General features: G+C 28.6%; 1 protein-coding gene across 1 annotated transcript in view; it reads right to left on the reverse strand.

Annotated features, from left to right (window-relative positions):
* LOC136975908 (plexin-B-like) overlaps positions 1-24,582 on the reverse strand; it is a 125,242-nt gene that overhangs the window by 29,700 nt on the left and 70,960 nt on the right. Inside the window, exons 4-5 of the mRNA XM_067271072.1 lie at positions 11,517-12,795; positions 1,906-2,094 (exon numbers count right to left, since the gene is read on the reverse strand). Of these exons, the coding sequence (XP_067127173.1) occupies positions 1,906-2,094; positions 11,517-12,746 (1,419 nt within the window). The 5' untranslated portion in view covers positions 12,747-12,795. The remainder of the gene's footprint in view (positions 1-1,905; positions 2,095-11,516; positions 12,796-24,582) is intronic.

Genomic DNA, 24,582 nt, shown 5'->3' on the forward strand with positions numbered 1-24,582 from the left:
AGTACTGAAAACTTTATCAAACTTCATTACGAATACTGGGATGTTACGAGAAAACTTTGTATTGTAAGATGTGTCGGAGAATCCCAACGAGACCGCAGTCTTTACTCTTGTCTATTTGCTTGATCTAGTTTGTGCAATGGATGCGGGACGTTACACTACTTCAAAATTTAAACTGCTCTTTAACTTATAAGAATTAAAGTATGCATATAAATCGCTGATAATTATTAATAAATTTTTACGATCATCATCCTAACCAAGAAGATGTTAGTTAATAATTGTTCGCAAATCAAATATAAGTTTATAGGTCAAAAGGGAAATATATCAAAGGATTATTTTCCATCAATAATTTTAAGATGCTACTATTAATAATGATGTGGGAAGTATATACGCCAAAGGCAGAGGGCGGAACCGCAAATAACCATTCTGGTCATGGCACTGGCTACCGATGTACACTCGCACGGACAAGTGATTTATAACAGTTATAAAAATAGGTGTATGCTCGTGGCACCTGAGATAAGAAACTTGGGGTACAAGCAGTATGCTATCTCTTTACAAAAATTGCACTAATTATTTTAGTCCCTTTAATGTCTATATCTAAATTGGCAAATCCAATATCATTATAATCTCGGGATTATTTTTTAAAAAATACGAAAAACGCGTAAAAAAACAAAAAATATCTATAGTTTAATCATTATAGTCGATATATTATAATTATCATTATAATATACTGGAGAATAAACTCAAATCATAATTATTCACACTTAATATAACCTGTTACTGTACCCTTTTCGACTTAATAGCCGGTTATTTTACCGAATTCTTAATGCAAATTTCTAATACAATGATAATGAAAAATTATAAATTTTTTTCACTTATGAAGACATAACTGGTTTTAAGTAAAAATAGAAATTTAAATGAGATGAAATTTTAATATTTATACTTTCAATGTTTGATTATATTAAATTTAAATATTAATATATGGGTGGAAAATTTTGCTACGAATATATTTTCATGACAAAATGTTAACATGATCGTTCATTTATATATTTATAATTTATTATCCTAATAAATTTTCATCATATAAAATGTGAATTTATGCAGGGGGGAAGTTAAAATTTAATTCGTTTATAAATTTTAGATTCGAAAAATAATCTATTTATTTATTCATTCAATTATTATTTTCGCATTTAATAAATGAAATATAAATAATAAATGAAATTTCACTTTAAAATATAATTAATGACAATTCCAATTTATTATTTCTGAATGAATTTTTAATTTTTATCGTATTTCATTGTTTTCATTAAATAATTTAAAATATAATAAGTACAGTACACACTAGCATCATTATATATTATTTTATAAATGACAATTAGATTATTATTATGAAATATAATAGTTTTGAATGTAACTATATATGGGTTTAATGTAAATATATGTAAAAATTGTGTATGTATATAAATGTGTTTAAGATGATATCGCTTATTTTCCAATATTAATAAATAAATTTTAATTAGAGACTAATACATAGACTGTTTGCTTAGAAAATAAAATATAAAATAAACTAAAAATAAACAGTTATTTTAATTTAAATTAAAATTATAAGTAAATATTTTTAGATTTGTTATTTGTTAGATATTATGGTCCTATATCTTTATTTAAAAAATAATAATAAAAATAAGTATCTGTTTATTTAAAGAGAAAATGTTTAAAATGAATAAATTATATAAATTTCATTTTTTTTCACTTTTGACTGAAGAAATATGTTATTTCCGACGTAGGATAGATTTAAAATTAATAAATGTAATAATATTGAATGGCTTTACAATTTTTTCTAAAATAGAATTCGCGGATTGTCTTTTTATTATTAATTTTATTTACTGTAAATAGATAACAAATACTCACTTTTTTAATGTATCCCTTGTCGGTACCAACGAATGCTACAGTGTGTTGAGAGGTGGTAGTTGTTGCCACAGCAGTGACTGTGGTATTGACGTAAACAGCGGAGGCTACATTTGAAATAGGTACTGAACCATTGAGTTTGAGAGATTCACTGCAGAAACTCAAAATGTTGCCTCCCTGCCGAAGAAAAATCTGCAATCAGTTTTTATATTTTAGTTATTATCATCACAAATAAATAATAAACCTATTGTATAATATTACTAAATATAACTGGTCTAAATACAGAGTTTAAGTCAAGGATTAGTAGCTTTGATGAATTTACAAAACTATCGTAAGCTTAGTAATCTTGTTAGTCCAGTGAAATGAAGCGAAAATAATTTAAAATTAGCAAGAACTATACATTAAAAAAAGCACCGTTCAAGCATAAAATATGTATGTATAATATTTTTCCTTGTTTTACTAAAAAATGAGTTCTCTATCTCTCGTAAGGGTTCGATGATTTATTTGAATTTTGAGAATTTTTATGTTTATAACTTATTCTATGTGCGTAATCTCAAAAACCGAAAGTAAAGTAGATCTACGATAAATCACAATGATAATAAATTGCAATATCCTTCCATGCCTATCTAACTACGGAGCTTTAAAAAATATACAAAGGAAGACAATTCCGAAAAAAATTGAACATGTTAGTAAAGGTAAACTTAAGTTTTCGAAATATAAAAGTAGGGAATCATAAATAAAAAGAATTTTCGATGATGATAAACATTTATTTTTCTACCTATCTCTTTATGACATATTTCTTCTTTTAAATCAACATTAAATAAAATTTTCTAAATTTAGAAGGACGTTTTATAAAAACTATAGCATTCTCCTATTATATTCAGCCTTCTCCTTAATTTTAATTGACTTAAAATTTGAAAATTTTTAGACTCATTCTCTTATAAACAAAATTTACAATATAATATAAATTTAAAATGCGTATTTTTCATATTCTAGATCCCTATATTATAAGGCAAATTTTGAATTTATTCTAAGTGAACATCAATCAAACAACTGCAGTTACAAATTTTTATCCAAATGATCAATTTTTCTTAAATTTTATTAGAAGTGAAAATAAGTGCACAATATTGTTAAACTGTAGCGGTCACATGTATTTTATTAAGCGAAGAAATAAAGCAATGAATAATTCGTTCTGTCTATTTAAATGAGTTAAGTGATCAGAAAAAAGAAAAATAGCTATTTATTAACGCAGTTCATTATTGGGTTTTTATAGAATGAAGAAGGAGTAAATGAGCTGCTTCGATCAAAAACAGAATTGATTGGATCTTCCTTCCGGCATCATTCGAGGGTTTGTCAATAAGAGCAACCAACCGTTAAAGTTTTAAAACGAATTCGTGACCTCGCTATAGCCCGTCAACTTCGCAGACAAACTTGACAAGTCTCTTTAAAAAAAATAAAACTGAAGAAAACAACTACTACTATGTTTGAAAGACAGGCCAACTGGAAGAAAAAAGGAGACACGATTTTCTCTGATCTATAACTTAAATATTCTGAATTCTTAATTATTATAAACCAAATAATTCATTTTACTCGTTTAAGTTAAGAATTTTCGACTATTAACTACAATTTTTCTTCATTACTGAGTAATGAAAGTGTTTTTATTAAAATAAATTTGATTTTTCTTAGTACAGTACATCTTTCTATGAAGAAAATTAAATTTATGAAAGTGCTTATAATGAAATATTAATATTACGCATTGTAACTTATATATCTAAGTTGAAATTTTCATTTAGAATATTTTTTTTCTCGTTAATGTTAAGAAAATCCAGATGTTACGCAGTTGTGCGAATATAAATAAAAGAAAAATTATCTTATTTCACTTATTTTTCACATTTAAGCAAGCAGGTGAAAAGCTGTTTTTGTATTAGTGTATAAAGAAGGGAGAGAGATGGGATTATTGTAGTAGTGTGCGTGACATCTGAGCATAAATCTCTTCCCCATTACTATGTGACACGTGCAGACTAAATACAGCAGTAGTTAATTACGAGCATGATTATAGACAGGTTGCCAATAGTTTTCGACGCCTTAATTTCTTCTATGCATAATATAAAACAGAATCAAGGCGTCAAATCCGCTTCGCAGAGAGAACATTTAACGCATCGTCTTCCTAATATTTCATGGCACAAGCTAATGAAATTCGTTACATTTGCCACACGCCATTAATTCGGTGTTTGGTCGTTGCTTTTACTCCTTCCCCTCGGGTCAATGGATCTGCTTGCTTCATTGCCTGACCTTTGAGTTTGTAATTAAACAGCCGAGAAATTTCGCCCATAAATGTGTTAAGATATTCTAGAAAAACCATACGGATGATTCTTAAATACTCTGCATTAACAGCAAGTTGCTACCCAATTCAATAATCGCTAAAACTTACAAAATTATTTTACCATTGATAACGTCAAGAAACGATATTAAGCGTGTAAATGGAAAATTTAATTCATTCCATTCTAAATTATATTTACTTCACGCACTCACTTTTTTTACGAATAAACTAAACCAAATTGCAATATTCTCATAATACTTTATTATGTATTAGTTAAAACCCTCAAATATCTGCATTTATACAGTTTAATATGCATAATCAGGAACTCCTAAAATTTCTGAAAATTGTATATTTTAACATAGTATAGGCATGCGGTATGTGAAACTCCTGAAGTTTCTGAAATTATATTATTAATGTATAGTATCTTGTAATCCCTAAACTCGTATAGTTTATTATAAAGCATCTAACACTATAAATAGTTTCTGCATTTATTTAGATTAACATTCTCGAAATATATCCGGGACTGCAGTTTGTTATAAAACATTCAAGAAAATTAAAAAGAGTACATGCATTTCCAAGAACTTAATACAATGTTTTCGGTACTTTCATAATAATACAAAATCCCAGAAATAAATCAAAGTTTATAAGTCTGCTTGCACAATTTATCACATTTTCCTAAGAAACCGTATATCAATGTCCAAATGATTGGTGATTATCATTTATCAAACCATTTTGTTATCTAATGCCGCTATAAGAAATTATGAAGTTGAAAATATTTTCCAACGTAACTCAATATAATACATCTTATACTTTTCAACTTATGGAACTTTCAAATCTAAAAATAAGTTCTTTCGTTCGAATCTCTTAATCATTCATGAATATTTAGAGAGCGATTTTTCTCTTTATCCTGTAGAGTAATTATATAAAACTTCAATATAAAGCTATATCCGTAAATAGTTATTTTAATGATCGAGTTTAGTTAAATAAAAAGTTTTAAGTTTAAATGTAAGATTGATTAAAGAAATTGATGCGATTGAAGAATTGAATCTCGGTTTAAGGAAGACAATAATGGAGACGAACAAGATGGATGGCCGCCATTGAACTGAAGGGGAATGCCATCAACAGAAAAATAGTAGAAGGGAACTAAGGAAAAGATTCGAATTAACGATTGCCAAGGCAATATGAAAACAGAAACGGATGAGAGAATTGCGCAACATAAATCCATTATAGGTAGCAGAAAGTTTCGAGGAGTTTTTCTATCTCACTTTAAATAGTTTTTTTTCAAAAAGATGAAAATTGTATTAAAATGTGATCAGATATTCCAATAGTTCATTTGTTAACTATTTTTAAATGATCTTTCAACGACCTCGGATATATAAATAGAACTTCACTTACTTTATGTTAAGTTGCTAAAAGAAATCAATATTTTAAGAGAATCGAAAAAAAGTTCAAGAAAAGTGGCTATTTAATAATACTGTCAAAATTACCCTTTCAAAATGAATACTTTATCCCTTATATATATTATTACATAGAGCAAATGAATGTTTACGATGTAACATTTTTTTTTTTTTTTTTCCTTAAAACAATAAAGCTCCTCAGGATAATGAGCACAAATTTAAGACAGGATTTCCCTTCTTAAACTTATTTTCGGAACGATTTATCCTTTAATAGCCCTCTTAAGAATTTCCTTTTTAATAAATTCCCCTCTTGAATAACATTTAAAAAAGGGAGTTATTAGATATTATCAAAATCTTAATTATCGTTTCGAGAGGAAGAGATCAATTTTCTTATTTTAATTTTTAGTCTGTCCTTGTAAAGTATTGCTATATAATAATAATAATAATATAAAAACATCCTCACCCTCACACTATTGCGAAAAGTAGACCAATACGTTTAATATTATTATTGAAGAATGAAATCATTAAGTTAGATTAATCAAAATATAAATTTACTACGGTTTTATTTTTCGAATCAATAGTTGAACCATATAAAAGGGTTTCGGTTTACTGTAATAATCACTAAGCAAACAGTCCTTCCACATATAAGCTAGGTCTACTAGCGTTTTCTATCAAATTCCGGATCGAACGAAATGTCATTAACCGTACTTGTGGCTGACAGTGAGCATTACATGAAAATATAGGTCAACGTTAGTGGCGTCGGATATCGCCACACCCCGCTAGCTCTTCCACTTCATCTGCTTCACAATTTTTTTATTAGTGCAATGAATTGGAAGAAATCTCATCAAAAGCCAATTCAAGTCTGCCCCAGATTGAGATGCAGTTATTGAATTTAATAACTCAAAACGTAATAATGATAAGAAAGAATTTTTTATTTTAGCTCCTTTTTTTTACACCAATATAAAGTCGTAAATATTGACACATTTCTATTTACGTAACATTTCCCCCTATTTATTTATATAACATTCTATTTTTCTGGAGGAGAAATTAAAGTATAAGTGACGAAATTTTAATGTAAAATATTCTTATTTTTCATTAAAAACTTTAAGTAAATTTTCTTGAAGTTTTGAATGTATTCCAATTTTATTTAAGTAAACAGTTTTTTGTCTTTTTTTAAAAATTAATTAAATTTGGTTAGAATTTGCTTATTTTATGATAGAAATAAAGGTAAATTTTAATCGTATTACAGAAAATACATCCAATTTAAATAAACAAATAAAAGTAATATCTATATTAGGAAAGAAAAGGAAAAAAAAATCATTTTCATCCATATGATTCCCATCTTCGGGAAAAATAATATAATTTAAGAGGCAGTAAGATAGTGAAATTCTCTCGGATGCACGTTCATTTGTTATATGAATATTCATCTCTTCCATGTCAAACTTTATTGAATAATGATCAGATATTTACATTCATCTACAAGAAACGACTTATTTGAAGAAAGTCGGAAAACTTTTTTGCGCGCTTTATTGATTTTTTTAAAAAATGCGTTATTTATGACAGATGTATCAATCATTTGAATAATAAATTTCCAAAAATTTACGATAAAGATAACAAAACTGGTAATTTAAATATTTCACGGAGGAACTTTGTTTTCCATTTGTAACAATCTGAAGAGAAAGCGAGAGAGAAAAAGAGAGAAAGAGCAGCTTAAACTAATATGATTCCTCCTTTCCTTATTTATATATCCCTTAAATCTTTTATCTAACAGCCTTCTGATCAAATGCATCTTAGAAATTCCATTAACCGATGTTTTTGGTCATTATATGATTTTTATCTGTTGATGTAATTCGGCGTTTCGGTTTACAACCAGCATTAATTCTTTTTGGCCAGTTAATACGAATTTTGAAATCATTTATCTTTTGCTCTAACGATGCAAACGTTGAAAATGATGCTTTCATTAATTGTAGAAATTTTCCCTCCTCTTCAAAACAGATTTCGTCAAAAAAAATCGACTCGAATTAATCAAAATTCTTTCAAATAAGGTCGAAATAATAAGTAAAAAAGCGTATCATTTCATCTTTTAATACTTTATGAATCTTTAATTTATAAATCGAAACAGGGTTTAAAATATTATATATTTTAACTTCGTATTTAGTATTGAAATGTAAATTATTTGGTTCATTTATTCAATCTTCTAAATAAATTAGAATAATCTCTATCTTAAAAATTTGGCGAAAAAAAAAACGTAATAAGAAATTATTTTTATTAAAATGTGTTTAAATTCTTTTAATAATAAAAATTCGAAATTGACTTTAAGACAAATAATTAATTATAAAAAACGATCGTTTAGTAGTTTATAATTGTAATCATAATATATTCATAAAATTTAATCTATTTGTTAATATTTTACATTTAATGATAATGGAAAAAAAACAATCTTTCTTTTTCTAAAATGTATATTTTTTTTTTATCCAATTAAATGCATCAAATTTATCAATTATTTTATTATTATTTTCAGTTTTTATCGCAGGAATTTCGTTTGTAATGAACAGTTTCGTTTTAACAATTCTAATGATCTATTCTGATCGAGATTTTACGTATTTGTAATTTAATGATTTTATTGATTTTTTCCCTCAATCATCATTATCGATCCTTCTCCATGGCTGCCGAAGAAAGCGTTCTTTATTTGTCTCCATTTCTCAGAACCTCTGCTTTTCTTTTCTAGTTCTTTCTGCAAAGCCTTTGATTTCATCTCTTTGTGGGCCTTTCTTGTTCACAACTTTCCCTTTGGCTTTATTCTTTATCAAATTTGCACATCTCTTTGACTCTACTCTGCTCATTTCCAATTTGTTTCTTTGACTCTCATTATTATATCTATTACTTATATTTACTGCCAGTTTTATTCATTCATTTGCTGTTTTTTCTTGTTACATCCACTATTCTTTTTTCTATATTTCTAACGTCGTAATTATGCATTGTAATCGTGATGCTGAGTTTATTTTCGAATGCCTTTAAGTTGTATAAATTCAAAAATATGTTTAAATTCTTAATTTTTGAATTATTTTACATATCGTAAATAATGAAAATTGTAGGCAGAACATCTTAAATTTAATGTTTTAAATATCTCTTATTAAATTTCAGCTACCGAGGGTGCTTCGGAAATTGTGTGGATCAATCTAAAAGTAGTAAATAGCATTTTTTTACGAAAAAAAAAAGAATATCGAGCTGATTCTGTTATCTTTGTTAAAAATTTATTTTTATCTATCCACCTGAAATTTTAAATTTAATTTCAGGTCTACAAATAAAAAATGGTCGTATAAACCACTTTTAACTTAGTTATACTTGTTTGTATTAACTTTAAATATTTATTAGATTTTTATAGCTTACTTACGATGCTTTCAACATTTTTTTTTTTTTTTTTGCAAATTAAATAAGATATAAAATTACTCATTTAATATTTAACAATTGAAAATTTTAAATAAAATACGTAGACTTTTCTTGTCATAATTCAAACATATATCTTTCACTTTTGTCTGCGTGTTCAGTTATAAAGATAATTAATAAATGTAGTCTGTTAAGATCATATTTTAGCGTTAAAATGTATATAGAAAGCAAAAATATATCGATAAATAATGTAAAAAAAATGATTTTAAACCTTAAAAAATTCCTATACATCTTTGTAATTCTGATTTAAAACTATATATCTTAGAAATTTTTCAACCAAATAAAAAATAAAACAAGAAAGACGAACTACCATCCGAATAAAATATAGGGTAGATTTTTCTACAGATCATTTTTCGAAACAGAATCCTGATGATCCTACGAATTTATGGATGATCAGTCAACGATGTCGTGATTGCGTTTTTAGAAGTGTCATCTCAGTTTCAGAATTAATAAGGCTAGAAATATTTCTGATAGATAGTATATCATGTTTCTTCTCATATCTTTTACTAATTGCAAAGGTTAAGAAAATACGATAAGTTCAAATTAATTGGCTGGTGTCACTATTCCATTAACGTTATACTGTCGTCGATATAGGGATACGATTTTGTTATTAACCTACAAGAACATTAAAAGAAAACACATTTCGCCTTCGAGAATGATGTAATAGTAATATTTAAATATTATTGCGAACGGAAACGATTAATAATTAGCAATAATATTATCCTAAATGTGCTTATGAACAGGGATAGATATCATATCAACGTTTCACATATTGAGCATTACTATAACATTAAAGCAATTCGGTTTTATTGTTTATGCCTTATATAGCCTATTAATTACCAACAGAGAAAGCATAACTTACGTGCATCTCACTTTTACGATAACACAAAATTCTCGACTGAATAACTTTTTTTTTTTAATTCGAAATCCACGTCCATTAAACATTAAATAAGTGAATATTTATTATGTTAAGTGAAGTTTATTATGTCCAGTTTAAATTTCCATATTTTTAATTAATTTTGCAAGTATGAATTATATTAAAAGTTAAGGGATTTTTATACATTAATCATTCTTGATATTAATTCTTTATATACTATTAATTCTTTATATAGAAGCTTGGCCACTCGTTACTATAATAGTAATAAAAAACGATGCGTAATATTATATGTAATGTGAAAAAATATATTCACAATTTATTATCATTAAGATATTTTCTTGCTTGAGAATAGAAAATAAATGTTTTAGCCTAATTATAAAAAATAATTCGCAAAAAATTTTAAAATAACTTTTTAATATAGTCCAAATAAAATGAAAATTTGCACTGTTCATATAGCCAACATATAATTTTTAGTTTTAGCTATTCCTGTAGCGAGAATCATAATTTGAATACTTATCGGTTTAAAATAAACAATTTACATTACTTTAATACCATGAAAACTGATCAGACTTCCTGATTTTGAATTATTAAAAAAATTAAACATAACTGTCATAATAACTTTTATATTCTTTAACATTTTCTAAGCATATTAACCGTATTTTAAGGATGGGTTTCCAAGATAAAGCTGCGTTATACAATATAGACTTACGCAATGTATTATGACAGCAACGAAGCAGCAGATCTCATAATTCTTACTCTATCTGTTGGAAATGTAACTTTATTAGGATATAGCCTTATTTACTGTACTACACAATCTAGAGATACTGACAGTGCTGAGTACCAACATGCATCTGGATTACTTCGATATAATAGAAAAAGAATGAAGACGTCAAGAGATGTCTATAAAGATTGTGATACGATACAAATAAGAGGCCACTTGTTCCATTACACTAATAATTTCAAATATTGAACTATGACAAAAAATAAGAAATAAACAATAAAGAAGACCGGGTATCTAAATTTAATTAGATTAGAAATAATCTTTACAATTAATTGCAATGATCATTTTAGTATCAGTGAATTGCAAAGGGAATCTCAGTTAATTTAACCAATTTCATTCATTAAATATTACGTAATTTCTGATGTTAAGGCAGGAGAAAAAAGAATCTAGGAAGAAGTGATTAGTAATAAATAGAAAATTTAACTATTTCAATGTAAGTTTATAAATAACTTAAAATAATTCAAATTTTTTATAATGATTCAAATTATAAATTATGCACAAATTAAAAACTAAAATTATTTATTTTAATAAATTAATAATAGATTAAATAAAATTAAAAATAAATCTAATTAATTACATAAACTATACATTAAAATAATTATAAATTCAAAAGAAAAATTAACTTTTTATAGTTACTAAAAACATGCAAGATTCGATACATGTTTTATTTAAATTAGATAAATTGTGAAGTTTAATTATTTTATTCTTCATAAGAATATTCAGTTGTTTGCAAGTTTTATCATCTAGAATAACTTTGACTATTTTTTCAGTATTATTTCAAAGTAAACTTACCCCTGGTTCTGGGCAATTTTCGATAATTCCTGCAATATAATCCATATCACGAGTTACCATGCTGCCATTATAACACATGTGAATATTTTCAGTGAATCTCTGTTCAATATCTGCCAGAGAATAAACACAGATCGCAGAATTGGGCGATGTGAGATATGTGTGATCTTTGCTAACGGCAAAAACACCAACAAGAACATCGGCCCCAGGTTCTATATGCAAATCTGCAGCTAAATCAGGTGCAGCGCGCACCAAACTAGCATCTTGAAGCAGATTATAATCTGTTCCATCTGGTCCTAGGCACTGAAGGGTCACCTCTGTGTAAGTGTTGTAACCAGCATCAGATACACATACTCGTGATAAACGAGTAATATAACCCCATTCTTCTAATGCTCTCAAATAAGACTTTCTTTGAAGTGTAGCAAAGTAGATGAAGTCTCCGGAATGAAAGCCATACACGTATTGCACCAAATAATAATCTCTAAGTTGTGAACTGATATCTATTCGTGCTATAGAAGAAAAGGAATGTTCGATAACCCTGAAAAGTTGGTTCTGTTCGAGGCTTCTGCTGCAAATTGCTGGAACCATATCCCTATAAGGGCCTAGCCGACTGTTAGTGGTTGCCACATAAAGAACACGCGAAGGATAATTGTCGTAACGAGCCGGTCCTATGAAGGCAAATGTCGAAGCATTTTCGTCATTGGCTGCTACAGGAACGGGCACAAGATCTTCATAATTGGAAATATTATCCAGATGATGTCTTCTGCAGGAACCCTGCTGAACACTTCCGCAGACTATCAAGAGTCTAGAATCTTGATCAATGACTAGTACTTTGTTTATATTAGTGAAAGAGTAAAGTTGTAGATCTGTGCAATCTGTAGGGAAACATCCAATATTGTCCTCGACAGGTCCAGTTTGCACTGATGCTTCTAACCCCAAGTTCGAATTAAATTGATAGAGCCAGTTTGTGGCACCTACGTAAACTTTACCCGTTTGGGGATCCACTACCATGTGAGTGAAGTTAATAGTTTCATTGAAGGTAACAAAGGAGGGATAGTTGGGTTCGTGGACGACCGATCCACGACACAATACAACAACAAACGATAAGCTAAATGACCAGAGAACTGATACTGGCCCATACGACGTCCGTTTGATGCTTCTTCCGGTAGCGCACCGATTTCCGGTGGATTCGCTTGACTTCCATCCGTTACTTTTAACTTGTGTCCAGTCCATTGTTAAATGCACTAGCACTAACCCCACATCATAGATCTTCTGCTTACTTCTGAAAAGAAAAATATTAATTAAGTAAATGCATGCAAGTATTAATTAATTTTAACTTTAAACGATAACAACATGAAGAAAATAATGAGTTTTTTTTCAATAAAATACAATGATTTATCTTTTTTTTACATTGATAAAGCAAATATACCAAACAGCAACGTGAAGTATTCTATATGGAATATCGGTTTTCTCTCAAACTTTATGCATTTCTTCGCCTACTGCACTGAGAGGGAATCGAGAGAAAATTGAAGAGCAAAGTACAGAACATTGTATCGGGTTTCGATATTTTATAGGAACTTGACATATGTAGTGTTTCGGGTGATCCGAAGCATATTGGGTTATACTCGATAACTGTTACCAAGTTTGTTGAAATATTTCTAGACTATATGAATCTTGAATAATATGAACTTAAAATCCATTATAACTAAGCAAATATGATTATATAGCCTATATATGTGTGTGTGTGTGTGTGTCAGAACAAATACCAAATGAAAGAAATCGAATAATTAAAAATCATCAATAGTCAACATCTTTCGTGTTCTTAAACTTGAATACATTTATAAAAGAGAATCAGACTTTCCTCCTATTGAGTAAACTTGTACTCCGTAATGACTAAGGGTGCGGCATCGATTCTATGGTTTAGAAACGTTTTCTCTTTGTACTTGCCACAAGGTTATTGTTACCTCCATTAACTCATTGTCTGGTTAATGTGAGAAACCTTCGGCATGAAAATCCTGCTTTTGGAAGAGTATCTCGGAAACAAGATCCTACACGATTTGGCAAGAAATCGCTTTTATTAATGGTACCATAAGTTTTGGTGTAGTTTAGAGTAACAAAGCACACTGTATATATATTTATATATATATATTTTATTATTATTCTAAATTTCAACCCTAATAGTAGCTAGCAGAGTTATAAATATTCCTCTGGTTTTACAAAATTGAAAAAAAATCACAGGCGCTTTTTAATAACCAAATTAAGCTGTAAGAGTTAATAACAAAATTGGTTTAATTTAAACTTATGTTAATAAATGAAAAAGTTAATTTAAGAGTAAAATATTGAGAGAATAAATTTAATATATTTAGAACGACTCAAAACAAGGCTGGATTATATAAATAATTTCAAAAATCGGTATAAAAAGCTAAAAGTAAAGAAAAAGTATGCAGCAATTTAGACGAAGCAGAAATGATTAACTAGAAAAACCTCATATCATCCATAAGCGAGTGTTGGTAATATCCGCCAACAGATATCTTGGCCGTGTTGTGTACATAATAATACAGCCGTCCTGTAGCTAGCGAAGCTTGATCTGGGAATGACCTGTCATTTTTATAGTCATTGCATCAGTGAAGCAAAAAGTATTTTCAATGTAAGCAAGACTTCTTGTTTTCTTAAGACTTAACGGCCTAGTGAAAGAACGAATGGCTCGAATGTTTTATAGAGTTCAGGTGAAAAGACTAGACAGGATATAAAAAAAGTATTTGTGTTTCTATCCGTTGACGTATAGTGAAATTATCGGTGTATATAACTAGAGCGTGGGAGAATCTCAGATTAAAATAACAGGACAGCTTGTTTTTCTAGAGTGTGGAATTTCACGGTAGTGGTATGAGAAGTGGCAGAAGGATTCGCTTTAAATTATCTCCTGAACGATGATGTCGCGTGGATGCCGCCAATGTCTGCTACGGTTTTATGTGTCATAGCAGACTTTACGAATCAAATTTGTGAAATTGTGACTTCTGCTCTTTCTCGCTTGACAGAAAATAAGCACGTATTGATATTTTGCTTTTGGTAAGTCTCACATTCGCAAAATTTAATACTCTCCTTTGCTTAATATGAAAATTAATAATCCGTTCTTTCGTAATTTGATCCGCTTTATAGATTTCAACGCTAACCTTAATAATTATATACATATATTTAATGTTAAAGATAATTATTTAATAATATATCTAAGCATAAGACTAAAACTTCAAAACTAAATAAATAATTTTATATTAATTATTAAATAAATAATATATTTTATTTATACTTCAGTAAGATTATCGAGTAGGTTATATAATTTTAGGTCATAAAATTAATTTATAACTTAGAAATATTTTTAAAAGAATAATAAGCCATTAATTTTAACAAGATCAATCACAAGGTATCACCGAAGGTAACAAACCGATAGATCAATCACAAGGTACCAGCTGAATAATTCGAATATTTTCGTTCATGCTTTTTTCGACAGATGGCATAATATGTATCCGAAAACTTACCAACATTGAATATTTTTTATAAGAAAAAATATTTTGGGTAGAATATTTTTCACTTAACACAGTAGTCAACATCACCGAATGTCTGATTTTCGATATATCATTTTTCCAAATCGATTTATCACAGATGCAAGGAGATCGGCCGATCTGTTCTTTCGTTTGTTTACTTTCATTCCGGTGCATAAATGATAAATTTATTTATCGATAACAAGAAAAAACAGGTAATAATTTCTAGTACATTTCATCACACTTGTCTGGTTATTAAAATTTAATATTTATGAAAACAGATTTAATTTTTATTTTAAAAAAATCGAACGTTAACTGCGATAATCAGATTATATTCTTATATCTTTTTAAATAATTTTTTACGTAAGAGCTTTTTACTTACGTCGCGGACCACTATATATGAAGCCATTTAGGGAAGACAAAGAGTAAAGTCCAATAATCCTTCATTAGAGATTGTTTAATTAAAAAGAAGCAGATAACAATTAAAATGCCTCTTAATTAGAAAAATTAACATACTTCAGACTCTCGGCAAATAATTTGCTTGCATTCTTTAAATTACTAAAAAAAGAGAGAGGGAGAAAGGGAAGAAAGGCTATCTGTTAACATCGCAAAAATGTTTAAATTTTTCGTTCCATCAAATACGAATAGCTCAACAGCTAATGTGACTCGGAGTTAATTAAATAAAGAGCTATCTCGGGGCGGGAACCGACCAACAAAAGAATTTGGAAATCGGGATGGTACAGTAGGCGATTGACTGTGGACCCTTAGTGCACACATCATCGCCTTTTGAATGTAATTAGCTAGTTCGAGGTCCTGCTTGCTGACCCGCACATAACAGAGGAGCATCGTTAAGTGGAGTTGGATGCTCGACCGATGGATTTATAGCGTTTGGATTTCGATTCGGTTGTCACGAACACCTTAGCCAGTCACGTTCGTTCCAAAACCGCCCTTCTGTTTTGTAAAGAACGTTTTATTAAAACATACCTCGGGCCGTGATGTAAACTTGCGCAACTTCTTTGATCATCTGACTCCGACATCTCCGACCTTCTAATTTATTGAAATCGTATGCATCTCCTGTTGATCCGTTTGCCTAAACTCGAAAAATAAATTCACTCCGAGACACCGCTAATATTTTGACGTCGTAGCACATATTTTCCAATGTTATAATTGGTTTGATATCAAGGGAGAATATTGCTGTTTTGTTTTCACTACTGAGAATTATTTTATTTAGTTTAAATGTAAAAAATATCCAAACAATTTAAAGAAAAAACAAAATAGGAAAAAAAAGATAAAGATAAATATTTTTGATTAAATATAAATAAACATAGCTAATTTCATTCTCAAACATGTTTCAAGACAGCATTTTCATTATTTTTGCAGTTTATTTATTTTAACACACAAAAATTGTTCAGAATCATTTCCAGACTTTTCTTTTGTTTTATAAATTTTTAAAATCAGTCAATGAATTAAAAAAAATTTCGAAAATCATTCCAAAAGATTAAATTTAATCTCGGGATTATAAAGAAATTTTTATATTGTCGTCGACTACAATTACTTTCTTGTTCTCTTTAAATAAATTTTGAATATTCATATATTTAATAATTAATTCTTCTTGCTTAATTAATATTAATTTTTACTTTCTTTTCTTAATGTATTTACCGGATTAGAAGAAAATATCGATGCCAATTACTTCAGACACGCTTTTTCAATATTTATACTTTAAAAAATTACCCGTAATGAAAACTCTACTGCCTTTGCATTTGTCGGGATTTATACGAATGAGACCTGTACAAAATTACAATGATTAAATTCATTAAGATCTCCATATGATAAAATCTATTACAAAATTGTACGAACCTCCAACAGGCTTTTGAATTAGTAATTAAATCTAAATCTTCTAAGAAAATAAATCGATCCGGAATGAATTTATTTCGATCAATATTAAAACTAGGATTAAACCCGATTAAAATTCATATTCTGTTAATAATTTCTCAAATTTATTTTAAATGGAATTTAATAAATCTCGGGATACAAATTACGGGTTGCAATAAGTAAGAAGAAATTGAGTTTAACACAGCGTTGTTATTTTTAAGAGGCACAAAGTGGGGGAAGAGGTCGGGAAAGTATGAGAAATGGCGATTTAAAGGTGCTTTGTCTTTTCTAGACGCGTCTTACCTGCAAGAAGTCATTCGGTTAACATTTTAATTCTATTTAAAAACATATTTCGCAGAATTATGAAATGCATAATTACAGGACATGAAGCGATTAGAAATGCATTGCCTAGACGCTGCTCTGACAGTGGTTTTTGATGGCTGCTGTGATAGTTTCGATTAGAGGTTCTACCTAACTCGATGCCGCGCCCAATAGGGACGGCTCTCCCCAGGCTACGATTTCGTTAATATTTAATTATATTAAATTTTTTCATCCGACATTAAACTCATTAAAAACTTTTTACCGCCTTTGCAATTCCTAAATTCGTTCTGTGCCATGTAAGAAATATCAATTTCCAAACCGTAAAGAATTTTTTCTTCTTATCCTTTATGGTATGGTCCTTCGAGATATCAAATTTTCTTACCGCCAGACTATTTTTTCTTGTATTTATAGTTATCGTATACGTAGACCTATGCAATATAAAAAAGTCATAATGTCTTTTCCTTGAAGCAATTTCTTTTGTCTATATTCCTTTCTCTTTTAATTAACTTAAAGTACAATAGTTTACAGAACAGACTATTTATTTAAGCTGAAACTGAAATGTATTGCTAAATAATACATATTTAATAAACATATAGGCCTATTGTAAATGTATATTAAATGCAGTTAAAAATAAATTTTAAACGCATTTAAAATATTTAATAACATATGTTAAACGTATAAAATTAATGTACGCAGAACTAGATATTAATGAAATGAAGAAATATATACATATTTAATAAATTCTGACCCTAATTAGAATATAGTTTAATGACTCCTTGTTTAGAAATACTTCAATGAATAGAATGTAAGATTTTTCTGAAGCATTAGAAGGCAACTTCCTAAAATATATATGCTTCTAGACTAATATAACTTCTCTTAATAAGTTCTAAATTGCGATATAACTTAATAGAAGAAAGGCTAATCTCATAGAACCTTAGCTGAGTCGTAACCTAGTGAACCCTGACCTAAACTATAGACATTAAACAGAATTTATCAGACAAATAAAACTAAGCATGACTAAGAAATGTTAACAATAATAAATTTAATCAAATAATCTTTAGTATTATTAGGGACATTAAACAATCTAAATTATGAAAGAGCATTTTTCGACTATTCTAATCATTTCTTCATAATTATCAATTACCATTTAGATTGGTAATATATATACTGATTAATATCACATTTAATTGGAAAGATTAAAAGATAAATCAAATCGTTAATAGATGTATTAAAGTAAACTAATTTTCTTCCTGTTAAACTTCTAATTTTGTAGCAATTATAGCTTTCTTGAGGCACGAACTAATTTCTTTTTTCCTCCTATAAAGATTACATTAAGTTGATTTGCATCGCAATTTATAACCTCATTGAGATGCTCGGATAATTTATAACCTCATTGAGAAGTTTAAGAAGCTTTGTGTTACCGAATAGATTAGATCTTTCTTCAGGTGATAGCTTAATATTGCCAAATATAGTAAGGTAAAAAATGAAGAAATTTGACTTTAATCAATTTATAATTTATAGATTTTATTGTATTCTTTAATTTATACTATCGCTGTCAACAACTGATAACTACAAACAAGTGTGTTTGTATAGTACAATAAATATATTTTATGATATAATTGCAATAAGCATGGAAACAGACTAATGTGCTTAATTAACTGCAGTGCTAGATAATTTAGCTTACAATTAAAGTTAAATTGCACCTTTGTAAATCTTGTCATCCTCAGTCAAACTCTGAATAAATACAAATAATTATATGACGAGGTGAGAATGAATAACTGAGAAAATCTCTAATCTTTTTCAATTGTGATTTACAGACTCACTTTTGGGGTAACAATCTATCTTTGACAAGCGTGTCCAACTTAAGAGTAATGATACTTCCCATTGCTGTGATTAGAGAATTAAGTGGGCCAGAAACACTACTAATGGGAGATGTAATTAACTGGACCTCAGTAAATCCAGATGTGAAATGTCACTCATAATTGAATTGACACAAAAGGTGATAGAAAATAATCTTTTCATTTTAAATTTTTTTTTATAGATTAAGAAACCTAAGACATTAAATATGCGAAAGAACGTATATTCTGAGAACGTTTCACTCATGAAATTTAAATTCTTTATAATTAAATTAATTAATATTTAAAATATTTTACTTTCCCAGGAGCCAACAAAATAAACAGTACAAATATTCATCCAGGGTTCCCACGAGATTTTTTTCCTTTTAACTTTTAATCTGAAATTTTCGCGTCGTAAAGAATGAACATTATAGTTAAAATCACGCAATCAAATTCTTTAAATCACTTCACGTCTATATAATCATTTAAATAATATCAAATTCGAAAAACTTGACAGTTGCGAAGAGTTATTGCCTTAGACTAAGTTTCGACAAGACTTTTCGTGACACAGGATGTCCAAAATTACTTCTTATTTTTGTTACTTTTCACAAAGTTTGGAACAATTGCGTGAAACCACAACTTGAAAGAAAAGATGAACAAACGTTCTACAGAGCAGAAAAACCATAAAAACTATATTCCTATACTTCGTCAGCTCTATTCAAAGATGGTCTTTTAATTCCAATAGCTCTCTAGGTGGTCACTTCCCCATAATAATTGACAAGCCGGTGTAAATGAGAAACTTGTCCCAAATACCTTATTTTGCCCTGAGTGAAGCATACTTTCTTTTTCATTACAGGGGTAGTTCCTGAGCTTCAGTCCAACCTTCTCCCTCGGGGAAATATCCAGGAAACCCAGTTCTGTGAGAACCAACTGAAAGCTGTACATATTTGAATTTATCAAGGATTATATATTTTATGTTGCCACGATTCTGGCATTATTTTTGAAATTCGGTTTCCATTGTTAAAAAGCAAAACGTATGAAAATAAATTGATTAAAGATGCAAGTTTTAAGATATTTTAACCTAATATTTTATGTAAAAATGAGATGTTTTAAAGTTCTAAACTGTTACAAATAAAGCTTTATATGAAATTAAGCAGGATAAAATTATATATTAATTAATTGCTTCTTGTAATTTTAATGTTTTCTTCTTCTTCTTTTTTTTTTTTTTTTTTTGCTTTTCCTAGAAAATATTAGTATTATTTTTCTCCCTATCAATCAGCTTAATGCTGTATATCTTTCTTTATTCCGAGATGAAAGGCTTTATTGACGAGTAGTCGAAAGTATAAGTTTCAGTTTGAACATAAACAGTGATTTTTTACGATAGCATAAATGGATAAACCCTTTCTTCACTTTTATTTTTATCACCTCTTATCCAATTCCTTATAAAAAGGATATGTGTACTTGAAGAGACTGTAGTGCCTATCGAAAGTACACAAAGAGATTATGGTTTCTTTTGCAATAACAAAAAAAGCGAGGATTTCGTTGACCTTTTTCATCTTGATTTGTACATTTCGTCAATTGTTGTTTCTTAAATTATCGTTGTTGACAACAATGAGAAACGCAACCAACCTAAATCCAAAACGGAACCACCCCATATATGGCCCTCCATTGTTCTCAAATCTTAGAAAGTCATTTTTCCGAACAAAAGTTTCTTGTTTTGACCAATATTTCTAGTGAAAATTATACTAATTGCAATTGTTATGTCTCAAAACGAGTAAACAAGAACATTTTCAAGTACGTTAAACTATTGTTGACTTACAAACAGATGTTTCACTGTTTTGCATCGAATTTTTAGCCTTCGAGTTAGCCTTCTGTCAACTGCAATTTAAACATTGAATACTCATCGCATACAGCATTGAGATAATGGTATTTACAACAATGCTTATTATTTAGCTAAGTGTAAACAATAAAATTACTGTGCACACTTTAAATGAACTATAATTTGTATTCATTACTTATCGATAAAATGAGTTTTCAAGGCTATTTCAATTACAAAACACAAAGTATCATATGTGATATATAATATAGACTATATATATATATATATAAATCTTATTGTCTATTATCTAAAGTGAAATACATAATAACGAGTTATTATTTATCGAAATCTATAACAACAATTTATTCATTTATCAATGTCTCAAAACATATAAATTAAATTTTTCCCATGAAAATTTAAAAAAAAAAATCGATTTATGTTATTATTTATACTATAAATTCATCATATTCAAATTTAAATACTGTCTTCCATTTTAAGATTAACATCTTTATTCGTGGAAATCATTAAAGTAATATATTTTAAAAAGTAATAAACGTGACTTGTTTATATGATAAAACAGTTATTTTTATATAAATGACAAGAAAAAATTTATTGAAGGCTTATTGTATACAAGGTTATCTAGTAGAAGCTTATAATCATTCAATTATTTAAACAAATTACTGTTAAATAGTTGAAGGAAATCAAGAAATAAGGTATGAAAATAATACTCAACGACCTTTAATCAAAAATCACAAGGTAACTTTCAAAAAACATTGAACAAATTACTTTATAAAGGCAAGTTAAATAACTTTTAAAGGTAACTGCTCTTTAAAGAAAATATTTATAAATAATAAATTTATCCAGTTGAGTTTTATGAATTGTCACAAAATTTAACCTATTTCTCAATTAACCTAGTTACTATTACTAAGCATTTTGTAATACCTTTCGAGTTGAAAGTACTGTTTCAAAGGAATATAAAAACTTATAAAGTAATATTTCCTTACAGTTTTTGAATCTATAGCTGAAATCTTGTATAAAAAGAAAACTGTAACACAATCCGGCAAGGGAATTACCGGGGTACATATGTTAGATCCTCGTTATAATCCAGTACAACTTGACAGAAGATCTGATTTCTATTTCACAGTTACTTATTTTTAAGCCTACAGGTTGTATTACCTACTCCAATATCTTCACATAAAAAAAAACTTGCCTGCTTAAGCCTATTACATAGGAATTACTTATAATAACTATCATTATCGCCGAAAGTACTAAGTAATTAATTATACCTTATTATTTGCCACTTAAAAACTAAAAAAAAAAATTAATCTTACTTACCAAAAACACAGCCAGAAATTCTGTAAAATATATTTTAGTTTCTTACTGTTTGTGGAGGTTGTTTGTAAAGTGTTTTGTTGATTGTCCCGATAGCAAAAATAGAGGAGAAGATGGAAAAGCTATGTCTGACTAGTGGGGGTGACCGTAACTGACGTGAAAATAAATAAATAGCAAAGAAGTCTTTTAAGACCGAGGTCATACTAAAATAGGATTTAATTCATTCTCTCTTTGATAATTGGCTAAAGGAAGTACAATAATTACACGTATAAAGAATGATTTATTATCAGATCGCCTTTAACAATTTAATCTATATAATAATCAACAATGGACAAAAAGATTGAAGACAACATAATGACTCAATAAATTTTTAAATAAAATATGATTCTTTAAAACTGTCTTTAACACTTTCACCCATCTTGTAAACATCATAAACAAATATAGAACAAAAGATAGTCTAGTGTAAAGAGCTTTTGCTGAGACACTTTACAAACACAAACAACCTCCCAACTTCTTAACAATAGCAATAAACTATGTTAAATACAAAATTTTTAAATAAACAAAACGATTAGCCTATACATTATCTTAATTACCAAAATCATAAACAAATAAAATTCATTATTTTTTGTGAAAAAATAATTTTGGAAATGTTTTAATAAACATAATAGAGAAAATAAATGAATAATAAGAGTTCCCTTCGCTGTATTATTTAATCATATATTTATGAAGGCCTAAATAAAACGAAAAAATCATACAAAAATCTAGAAAAAAAATTGCCAGTCGTCGGTATAAGGCTATTGAGGTAAATAGGAGATACTTCATTCGGCAAGTCGACGAAACCATTTGTATGGTCTCTGTTCACAATGAAGCTGAGAAATGGTTCAACATTATATAAGTAGGGTAATAAATTGTCATGTACACATACAGAAATCACAGGAACAACAGCAATGATCTATTATAAGCAGCTTTGAAAGAGAAAGGATGATTTAACACCTTTCATATAAAATTTAATTATAACTGTCCAACTGGTTTGGATTGCTTTTATACAGAGACTACAAATACTCATAAGTATAGCAAAATTACATCGTACACATTGCAGACTTTTTGAAGTAGACTACTATTAAAAATTTTACATACGAATGACATCATAAACAGAGTAGCCTGTAATATTAATTGATATAAATTTCGATTTTTGTTGTTATTAATTAACATAAAAAAGAAAGCTGCGTGCAATTAAACATATAATTTGTTCATTCTTTAAGCCTTATAAATTGTTAAACGTTGAACTCTTACAGCTTTTAGACCAGTATTTCTTCTCTTTTAATTTAAGAAAACCGTGACATTTCGGTTCGCGACCTCTTGGGGCCACGACCCACACAGACTGCAAAACATTAATTTTAACTATTTAATTATTTTAGAAAAATTATTTACGTTGTTAATACTTCGATTGGCATTTAAGGAAAGTTTACACGCCAATATTAATTTTATGTTTAAAAGCTTCATTATTATAATGTAGTTTGTAACACTTATTTATAAATCAAATTTTAAATTTATATAATTATATAACTATACCTCGACAAGATTGAAGAATATTCCATGCTGATTTATGCTCCACTTATTTCAGAAAGTAAAAAAAAGGGAGTAAGACAACATGACTGTCAATCTTTCAACCGGATGTGATCATATTTCGGCAAGCAAGTAGTGACAAATAACACCGATGCGACTGTCAAGGTGTCTAGGCTAGCAAACTACCGAAACTAAATATAGTGCAATAAAACTACTCTATCTGTCTGACAATTTACTATTCTTCAGTTTCCTGTTGTGAAACTACCGCGATGGGGAAAAAATGCTAAAAAATTTAAATAGTTATATGTTGAATCGCCCGTTTTCCTGTTGTTTACTCGAGTTGGCTACCTGAAAATTCTCAAATCCAATGCGGCACCCATCCGATTTTCGGGGAAAACCCCCGAGGTAAAAACAGGTAAAAATAGAGGGTAGGTGTATCCAGACATTCACAACCGTTCATTAATGAAATTCTTTAATGGCCTGACGCCATCGATATATCCTTCTTCCTGCAACCTTTAACCTTTGACCTTAGGTAATAGATACCGGTCATTTTTCCTAAGCTGATGCACGCCCGGAAGGTAAAACCGCAAACTTTTTGCTTTCTAGCAATCCGTTTTTAAAAACACGAATTGTCAACAAGTACCAATTGAGAGTTCAAATACAAATTGATTTCTCCAACGTTTCATAAAATACAACAGGAAAGTAAAACCTCAAATAAACAATTGTCTGAGCTACAAATAGGTTAAAATAATAATTATTATTATTAGAAAAATCATTTAAAGTAGTTA

Source organism: Centruroides vittatus, unplaced genomic scaffold (genome assembly GCF_030686945.1).
Source record: "Centruroides vittatus isolate TY-2023 unplaced genomic scaffold, ASM3068694v2 contig_391, whole genome shotgun sequence".
NCBI classification, from domain to species: Eukaryota; Metazoa; Arthropoda; class Arachnida; order Scorpiones; family Buthidae; genus Centruroides; species Centruroides vittatus.